Genomic DNA, 10,474 nt, shown 5'->3' on the forward strand with positions numbered 1-10,474 from the left:
TGCGTAGTTGTTGAGGGGAGGGCAGAGAAGGGGGGAAACGATAGCGAGGCTCTCCCAATTTTATTTGAGCACATCCTGCTCCGAAGCTGCGTTTGTTTTTTGTTTTGTTTTTTGGTCTTCAGAGCCACTGGTACTTTTCCCATTGGATAAAACGCTGCAAGGGTGGGAGAGGGGTTTCGTCCCCCTCAGTTTTCCTTGCAGCCAATCGCCATGCAGTTTCCAACTCGTCGCTGGGGGAGTCAGCTCGATGATTGGCGGGCCTGAGAGGAGCCAATTGGAAAGCGATGAGGTGCGGTGTTGGCAAGCAGATTGCGTGAGAGCGGGCAGAGGTCGGGGAAGAGCGAGTGCCTCGGCGGGGGCTGGCAGCCAATGGAGAGACAGAACGGGCCCTTTACGTCAGGGAGGGGGTGGGTCTTGGACGCTTGGCGCGGAGGGAGTAGGACAGGCGCTGTGGGAGGGAACGCCAGAGCGAGGCTGTGAGGAGAGGTGGTGGCGTGAGGTGCTGCGGCTCAGCTTCAGGTGTGACAGGCAGCGGCGGCCTGGCTGAGAGCGAAGGGGCGAGTGCAATCCCCTGAGCTGTGAGCGCGGTCACCATGGACCGCCAAGATGAGGGGCCTCCGGCCAAGGCCCGCCGCCTGAGTAGCTCAGAGCCCTCTCAGCACGACCAGCTGCCGCCGCCGCCGCCGCCGCCGCCGCCGCTCCTGCGACTGCCCCTACCTCCACCCGAGCAGCGGCCGAGGCTCCGGGAGGAAACCGAGGCGGCACAGGTGCTGGCTGACATGAGGGGGGTGGGACTGGGCCCAGATCTGCCCCCGCCGCCGCCCTATGTCATTCTGGAGGAGGGGGGAATCCGTGCGTACTTCACCCTGGGTGCTGGGAGTCCCGGCTGGGAGCCCGCGATGGAGTCGGGGTACGGGGGGGGCGCCCCCTCCTACGGAGAGCCTAGAAATATTCTCTCCTTCGGAGGCTTCTGGGGGAAGTGTGGAAATTGACTTTCAGGTTATGGAGCCCAGCAGTTTTGCTGGAGAGAAGGCCCTAGAAACCTGTAGCGCAGGGGAGTGGGGGTACCAGGAGTTAGCCGGTCCGAGGGGGAAGGAAGAAGCTATCATCATCGTGGAAGATGACGACGAGGATGAAAAGGAGAGTGTGAGGAAGAGGAGGAGGAGGAGGAAGAGGAAGCAGAGGAAGGTGAAGAAGGATAGCAAGGAGAGGAATGCCGAGAGGATAGAGTGCATCCTGCAGGCACTGGAAAACATTCAACTGGACCTGGAGGCGGTGAACATCAAGGCAGGCAAGGCCTTCCTCCGTCTGAAACGCAAGTTCATTCAGATGCGAAGACCCTTCCTGGAGCGCAGAGACCTCATCATCCAGCATATTCCAGGCTTCTGGGTCAAAGCAGTATCCTTGTCATCTGTATTCATGGGCCAGGAGCCCATGACAAAAAGGGGGGGTTGGGGGGAGAGAAAGGGTGTGGGGGTGGACCCCTATTGAAAAAATGACTAGGTTTGGTGGAGGAGGAATGGAAGGAGAGGGGCAAAACATCAGAGAAGCTGGACTAGAGATGGTAAAGGGGGTAGAGGGGCACACAGCATAAAACCTGGACCACAAATGGAAAACGGGAGAGGAGGAACATAATATATTAAAAAAAAAAATGCATCACAGGCAGTGAAATGGGGAGGGTAAGAGAGGGCACACAGCAGAAAAATTAGACCAGAGGTGGTGAAAGGAGGAGGGGAGGGACACACATTTCTGATTCAGAAATGATGAAGAGGGAGGGGAATAGCACATAGCAAAGAAACTGCCCAGAAGTCACACCTAGCTCTGCAAGGCTAGGTCTCTGCTTAGGTACTAGGGAGACCCCAGTCCTGGCTGGAGAGAAGGAGACTAGAAGGGGGCTTGAGCCCCTTAAGGGGCAGGCAAAGGAGTACCAAATAGTGGAGATCAAGGAGCTAAATGAAGGAAATAAGAGAGTAAGAAGAATCTTGTTTGCTACTGGTGAAAAGCTTATCTCTGGGGCATATACAGACATACATACAACATGTTAGGAACACATGGGCTTAACTTCCTGGTGGAATTACATTGATATAGACCCTTGACACTCTCCTACAAAGTATCACATGATCACAGGCTGTTAGCACTCAGGCACACACGTATTTTGTGGCCGTGGGTTCTCGGCATGCAGACACAGAGCATCATGTGAATATTGGTCCTCAGCACCCAGACACATGGCATCACTTGGACGCAAACCCTCACAGCCAGATTCACAGTACCACGAGGACACAGACATCTAAATGAACATCATGTGACTCCAGGCCCTCAGCAACCAGTTATAGCATCACTTGGGCATGGGCCTTTAGCCCACAGAAACACATGTCTTCTAAATACAAACTCTTAGCACCCAGACACACAGCACATACATACCGAGGTAAGGCAACCTAACACAGAGGTTTGACATTGCATAAACACAGGCTCACTGCATAGTATCATGGGAAGAAAAGTGTGGGTTATGTCCCATGACCCACTTGCTCCACACACATCACATAAACATAGAGGGAATTCTGCTCCAGCCTCTCTGTTGCTCTGCCCTGCTTGGCCTTCCCTCCCTCCTTCTCTCATTGAACAGTCACTCCTTGACCTAAACTGCTCCCTCCATCAGTTCCTCAACCACCCCAAAATTTCAATCTTGATCAACCGACGTGATGAAGACATCTTCCGCTACTTGACCAATCTGCAGGTCAGGCCAAAGATACATTTTTTTTACCAGGATCGGGCAAGGAATCTGGCCCTTGGAGGTGAGGGGGGGTAGGGTGGGAGGGGCCTTGGTATGGTGGGGATCCCAACATTATCTCTATCCTGAGCAGGTACAGGATCTCAGACACATCTCCATGGGCTACAAGATGAAGCTGTACTTCCAGACAAACCCCTACTTCACAAACATGGTGATTGTCAAGGAGTTTCAGCGCAACCGCTCTGGTAAGAGGCAGTCCTAGGGAAAATCCACACCCCCACCCCCCATCTGTCCTTGTCTGCTGCCCTCTCCATAGCCTCCTTTCCCTCCAGGACGGCTGGTGTCTCACTCCACTCCAATCCGCTGGCACCGGGGCCAGGAACCCCAGGCCCGCAGGCACAAGAACCAGGACACCAACCACAGCTTCTTCAGCTGGTTCTCAAACCACAGCCTCCCAGAGGCTGATAGGATTGCTGAGGTGGGGCTCCTTCTAGCATTGCCAGAGAAAGCCTTGCTAGGCTTGCCTCTGGATGCTTGGGGAATTGGTAATAGGCTCTGGGGCTTGTACTCATAACTGTTCCCCTCCCCCCACCCCGACCCTCTTTTTCAACAGATTATCAAAAATGACCTGTGGGTTAACCCTCTGCGCTACTACATGATGGGAGAAGGGGGCTACAGAGCAAACAAAAAGAAGCAAGAAAAGGAAGAAAGGTGATAGCGGTTTCGTGGCTGAGAGGTGGTTTGTTAGGAATGGGATAAAGATTAGGCTAGTATCACACAGGATTTGTAAAGCCAAAGGGACTTTTTTTTAAGATTTTTTATTTATTTGACAGAAAGATCACAAGTAGGCAGAGAGGCAGGCAGAGAGAGGAGGAAGCAGGCTTCCTGCTGAGCAGAGAGTCTGATGCAGGGCTTGATCCCAGGACCCTGGGATCATGACCTGAGCCTAAGGCAGAGGCTTTAACCCCGTGAGCTATCCAGGCGCCCCCCAAAGGGACCTTTGAGAGAATCCAGTCCAATATGTTTTACAAGTGGGTAGTGATGCCCATAAATGGGGTGTGATTGCCCTGAGGTCATGCAGTCAGGAGCAGAAATGGGACTTTCCCCACCCTAACCTCCTCCCTGGGATCCCTTGTAGCTTACTGCCTCCCCAGTTACTACCTTTCAGTGTCTGCCTTACCTCCCACCAACCCTGTACTCAACCCTAGGCTTCTCCACAGTAAAAACAGGGACAAGTGTGAGGTTGTGATCCTGGAAGACTCTGATGACTATCATCTAATGGAAGACATTATCAGTGAGACCTCAGACAGTGATGGTATCACTGACAATGAGACCATTCATGACATCAAGATCTCTGACTTCATGGAGACCACCGACTGCTTTGAGACCACTGACAATGAGATAACTGACATTAGCGAGTGCCTCTGTGACAGTGAGAGCCCTGACCACAATGAGAGCCCTGACAGTGAGACCACCGACAACGAGAGCCCTGATGACAGCGAGACCACTGATAATAATGAGAGCTCTGATGACGAGACCACTGACAACAATGAGAGTGCCGATGACAACAATGAGAATCCAGACGACAACAACGAGAACCCTGATGACAACAGTGAGAACCCTGAAGACAACACTGATGACAATGAAGAGAACCCTGATGACAATGAAGAGAATACTGATGACAACAACGAGAACCCTGATGGTGATGAGAACCCGGATGGTGGTGATGAGAACCCCAAAGGTGGCAACCATGGCAGCAGTGGCAACAACCAGGATAGCAGCGATAGTGACAACGAAGGAGACAATGAGGGCAGTGATGATGAAGATAATGACGGCAACGAAGGCGACAATGAAGGCAGTGATGATGATGGCAATGAAGGTGACAATGAAGGCAGCGATGATGATGACAGAGACATCGAAGATTACAAGAATGACACTGATGACCCTGACAAGGATCAAGATAACAGCAACAATCAGGATGACTATGAGGACGAGGTAGAGAACATCTCTGAAGAAGACTCCTCAGTGGAGGAGGAAGAAGAAGGCAGTGAGGAAGGTGAGCCTAGAACCCCTCTTGTTTTCCCTCCTTTTCTCTTCTCAGAAAAGCTGGCCCGGATCAAGGCATGAAAACAGTCTGCACTTGTGGGGAAAAGAAGCATTTTGTGCAACTTTTTAAACAAAGCAAGACTAGGGAACCTTTAACTTACAAACGTAGCAGAACCAAAGAAAAAAATTCCAGTTCTAGGTGGTGGGTAGATAGGTTGTAACAGAGCAAAAGTCACAGGAAGAGTGAAGAGATAGGAGAAGGTGGGTAGAAAACTGAGAAGGACAATTTCACGCACAGAAAGCAGGGAAATGACAAACACTTTATAATTCAGCATACACTGTACCCAGCCCAGGACTTCGGGGAACTTTCAGGCTTGTTTGTCTTTTGGGGATCCTCCACTAGTTCTGAAAGCTGCTTCTCACAAAAATGTCCAGTAGGATATGTGGGGACATACTGCATACATTAATATTCTCAGGTAGAGTCACATGTACATTAGCACCTTAAAGGCTCTGAAAAGCCCTGCTGAAAGAAACCCTTTTAAACATTGCGGAACTTGAAATTGGAATTTCCCCAAACTTCTTGACCACAGAAGCTATTGTTTAGCGTTCACCAAAACATGCATTTTAGGAAATGCGGAGAAAGGTTTGCCTGCCGAGATTTGAGGGAGAAGGCAGTCCTTAAGATGACTCCCAGGTTTGGTCTGGCCTGGATGACTGGCAAACAGAGGTGCCAATTCTTAGGATAGGGAATGACATGGTGGCAGGATTGATGAGGTGCAGGGAGGAACATGGAGTTGGGAAGGCCTGTTGGACCTAAGATACAGGTAGCCCAGGCAGGTGATTGGTTTTATGTCTAGGAAGTCAGAGGATGTAAATAAAGGAGGTAATAAGCCAGAGCAGAATCCTAGCCCTGGATTCTGGGACCAGTTAGCATTAATGAAGTATTTACTGTGCACCAGGCACTATTCTGAGTGATTTACTGTTACTGGCTGATTCATTTAATCTTCACAGCAAGTCTTAAGAGGTAGGTACTATCGTAGATGAGGAAACTGAGGCTCTGAGAAGGTAGAATTGGGAAGAGAACTGGGTCTTGGAATGTTCTCAGAAGGAGGGGATAGTCCTCAGTATCTAGTGCTGCTGAAAGGTCAGGTAAAATGAGGACTGGTCTGTGTCCATCGGATTTAGTGCTGTGGCCTTGGCAAAAGTAGTTTCAGTATATTAATGGGGGCAGAGACAGACCACAGTCGGGTAGGAGGAGGGAATGAGCAAGGAGCAAGGCAGTAGAGTCAAACCTTAGCTAGGAAGGGGATGGTAGAGGGTGGGCAAGGGAGATATCTGAGCCTGGCTGTGGGCAGGCAGACCTTGGAGAGGTGGGTCCCTGGGGAAGATAGAAGGAGCTGGAGGTAGAAGACCAACCAATCCTGGGGGTTTTGGCCATGGGGTCTCTGGCAAATTTCCATTGAGTGCAGGGGCAAGGAAGGAGGCATTGGATGAGTAGATTCAGTGTAGAAATATATTCAGTTACAGAAACTGAAGGATGTGCCCCCGGATGGTATCTTCTTTCAGAGAAGGGGAGGAAGAGCTATCTGTCCAGCGCTGGGGTGGGGGTGGGGGATTGGGCTAAAAAAGACAGACTGGGGCCTGTTTAGATCAGACTGTGGAGAAAGAGCGGGGGAGCTGCCTTAGAATGAACAGAAGGTTTATTCAGCTGAGATCAGAACTCAGGAAGACACACATTGACACATTACAGGGGGAGAAAAAGCAACTTTCAGAGTATCAATTTTGATAGGCCAGAGGCAGGAAGCCCACCCTGCTTTCCTGCTTCCCTTCCACTCCCTCACTCCAGGCTTGCTTGAGTAAGACGAGCACGTGTGTGTGTGTGCGCGCACACACACACACACACACAGGCTTGTCTCACACACACTGGCTTGTTCCAAGCAGAGAGGTGCTTGGCAAGTGTTCCAGGCCCCCAAAACCCTGGCTCTGCGTTCTGTTCCCTGTTAAAAGAGTGCTGTCCTCCAGTTTCCAGAACAGTGAGAAGATAAATTTCTTTTGTTTAAACAACAAAAAAAGAATGACATCTACCTGTTCATCTAATCACCCTCCGTTTTCCCCTCCTTGCCTCTCTCCCTCTTTGCAGACAGTGAACAAGAAGGCGAGGAGAGTGATAACGAGGAGGGAAGCGATAACGAGGAGGGAAGCGATGAGGAGGAAGGGCTCGATGAGGAGGAAGGGATTGAAGACTCAGAAGGAGGGGAAGACTCTGATGACTCTGACATGGAGGAGGTGCTTCAGGTCCAAAATGCTTGGGCCAACCCAGGGAAGAGGGGCAAAACTGGATAAACATTTCACCCTTGCAAGGGCTGCCTCTCTGTATCCCTCTCCACCTGCCCCATTTGCCCTCCCCCTCAGCTAGGGCCGCGCGGCCCCACATTGCACTTCTGGGGGGTGACCGAATTCGTACACGGGTTTAAAGTTTATTTTTATGGTTTAGTAATTGCAGAGTTCTTATTTTGGGGGTAAGGGAAAGGGGGATTCCCCCTTCCTTTTGGCCCTCCTCTCCTGCAGGCTTCTGTGTGCTGCTAAACGTATTTATTGTGATGCCTTGGTCAGGGCCCCTCTATCCTCCTCCTCGTGCTGTGTGGAGTAGACACCCTTGATCCTGAAGCGGGGAGAGCCACCGTGGCCTTGGGGGGCTCTGCTGCCACCCTGTTCTCCCAAGCCTCTCTTTCTGTCCATCCCTTGCCCTGCCCCATGCTGTGCCCGCTAGCCCGCCTTGGTGTCTATGCAAGGGCGCTTGTCATTGCAGTGTTCCTGTCCCCCCCCCCAGAAGCCCCTCCTTGTTCCTTGTGAAACTTGGTAATCCTAATAAAATTCTGAGCAAATTCAAAGTGCTTCTTGTAGTCTTTTGTCCCGCTGGCGAGCCATCCTCAGGAGCCAGTCTCTTCCACAGACCCTCAAATCACTATCTCCTCTACGCACTGGTCTGGCAGACAGTGGTATGTGTGGCGGGGTTGGGGGGAAGGTATTGGTTTTCTGCCGGAGAGCTCTGCAGGCCGCAGAGGTGCTGCGTCAGAGCAATGCGGACCATCCTGGCCAATGGCAGGGCGAGGCTGAGAAAGCCCCTCCCCCACCAGCGGCTGCAGTGGTCCTCCGCAGGTAGCAAACAGCTTCCCACGCCTTCCCCTCCTGCGCAGGTGCAAAGAAAAGTCCTGCGCCCTAGAATATCCATTTGTTCAATGATTCATCTTTTTATTTATTGTGCGTCAAACCTTTCCTCAGGCCTAGTGTGAGCTGGGCATGGGGAATCATGGGAATCCATTTTTTTCATTTGCTTGTAATTTTTAAAAAATAATAATCTGTCAAGACGTTACATCCCAATAATTCAGGAATGCTCTCCTGTTTTAGAGAGATGGTGTAGGATTCCTGGAACTGGACCTGGAAGAAGAAGGCAAAAAAAGATGGCTCAAGCCAAAGAGTGCATAGCGAGAAGGGGAAAGCAAAAGGAAATTACGATATAGTTGTGCGATGGGGTGGGGAAGGGATCAGGATTTGGGTGTCTGAAAGGCAGACCTCTGGAAGGCCGAGTTGTTTTAAATTTTGGATAGAGTAACTTTATTTCGGCGGACACCAGAAGTACCTCTAGATCCTTTGTGGCTAATAATGATAACATACAAATATCCAGGTTGGTCTTCTGCAATATACCTCCCGAATTTTCCATCCAACGCCCATGTTTTAATGAAAGCCTTCAGAAACAGTCAGATTGCAGTTTCAGAGAATGCCCTCTGCTGGATGCCAGGAGAATGGATTGGAGGGAGGGAGAGCAGTGAGGAAGTTGATGCTGTTCCTCAGGTGAGAGTGGTGTAATGGGCGGATACGGAAGGTTTTTAAGATATATTTTTTATTTCAAAAGTTTCAGATTTATAGAATTACTGTGAAGATATTACAGAGAGTACCCATATATCCTATAGCCAGTTTCTCCCCATTGATCTTGTATTAACATGGTACATTTGTCACAATTAATAAACCAATATTATTATTATTAACTGAAGTCCATATTTTATTCAGATTTCCTTAGTTTTTAATGTAACTTTTCTGTTACAGGATGCCATCCAGAATATCATATTACATTTAGACAGGAAGTGTCAAATTATTGGGCAATTCTTTTTTTTTAAGATTTTATTTATTTGACAGAGAGATAGATCACAAGTAGGCAGAGAGGCAGGCAGAGAGAGAGCGGGAAGTAGGCTCCCGTTGAGCAGAGAGCCTGATGCGGAGCTCCATCCCAGTACCCTAAGATCATGACCTGAGCCGAAGGCAGAAGTTTAAGTCACTGAGCCACCCAGGCGCCCCTAATATTACATTTAGTTTTTATGTCTTCATAGGCTCCTCTTGGCTGTGACTGTTTCTCAAACTCTCCTGGTTTTTGATGACCTGGAGTCATCAATGTTTGAAAAATACTGGTCAGGTATTTTGTAGAATGTCCCTCAACTGGGATTTCTCTGATGTTTTTTCTCATGATTAGCTTAGGGTTATGGGTTTGGGGAAGGAAGACCACAGAAGGAAAATGCTAGTCTCATCATATAAAGGGTACATACTCTCAATGTCTTATCACTGTTGGTGTTAACTCTGATCACCTGGTTGAAGTAGCAGTGTATGTCAGGCTTTTTCACTGTAAAGTTACTCCCCTCCTTGCCCCCAGCCCCCTTTCCATACCACACACTTTGGAAGGAAGCCACAAAGTGTAGCCCATGCTTTGGGAGTGGGAAATTAAGCTCCATCTCCTTGAGGGGGATGTATCTACATAAATTAATTGGAATTCTCCTGCATGAGAAACCTGTCTGTTCTATGAGAGCTTTTTAGATGCTAGAACCAATGGGCTTTACATATGGGAAAAGAGGGGACTGAGAGGAGTCAGGAATGACTTCCAAGTTGTTGTGGGACCTTTGGCAAGGCCCCTTCCCTCCCTGGGCCACCTCTGTGAAATAGCTGGAATACCAGATCTTGGACATGCTCCATGATTCTGACAGATGTTTTGGGGAGAGTATGAAGGCTTTGATTCCTCTGGTTCTGACCTGGGGCTGCACTGTCAGAGGTGGGCAGAAGAGACTCTAGCCTGGTAAGGGGAACATCTTGCCTCATGGCCAGAGCTGGGAATTCAGGATCTTGAGTCAAAGGCATCTTGTGCGGAGGGAAGAGATACCTACATTCATAATCAGGAGCTAGTCCCAATGACCAGGGGGTGAAGTAGAGGGGAAAACAGCAGGGGCAAAGGGCCTAGAGTGGGCCAGGAGAAGATGTCAGCCTAGCAAAAGGATGCTAGGCAGTCTGAGAGTCAGATGGCTTGGGTATCCTTTTCCTCAGTGTGCTCTGCTTCACAATGTGATTCCACCACCCTTGCGAGAGGGCCTGGGTTTTCCCATCTGCAAACTTAGGTTAATCTTACTGGGGATCAGTGCTGGAGAAGCAACCTGCCTAGAATCCCAAGATGGAAACTAGCCTTGAAGCAGACCTCTGAAGCCTGGCCCTGATCATGTCTTCCATGATTCTTTTCTCCTCCCCTAATCAAATCCCCAGCCCCTCATTCTGGCATTAGAGGCTCTTTTTCACTCACCTTGTCAGAGAAAGCCTCTGGCTTCAGGAACACTGTTAGGAGCCAACTTTGGGACTCTAATATATTTGGCTAGGGTGCTCATGTTT

General features: G+C 49.8%; 1 protein-coding gene across 1 annotated transcript; it reads left to right on the forward strand.

Moving 5' to 3' along the window:
- Positions 1–411: 411 nt before the first annotated feature.
- TSPYL2 (TSPY like 2) lies at positions 412–7,668 on the forward strand. The gene is given in 8 exon segments (XM_032330804.1): positions 412–914; positions 916–1,398; positions 2,657–2,734; positions 2,862–2,973; positions 3,061–3,206; positions 3,342–3,439; positions 3,949–4,784; positions 6,915–7,668. Coding segments are annotated over 8 exon segments (2,277 nt in total). The 5' UTR covers positions 412–593; the 3' UTR covers positions 7,118–7,668.
- Positions 7,669–10,474: the final 2,806 nt, after the last annotated feature.

Source organism: Mustela erminea, chromosome X (genome assembly GCF_009829155.1).
Source record: "Mustela erminea isolate mMusErm1 chromosome X, mMusErm1.Pri, whole genome shotgun sequence".
NCBI classification, from domain to species: Eukaryota; Metazoa; Chordata; class Mammalia; order Carnivora; family Mustelidae; genus Mustela; species Mustela erminea.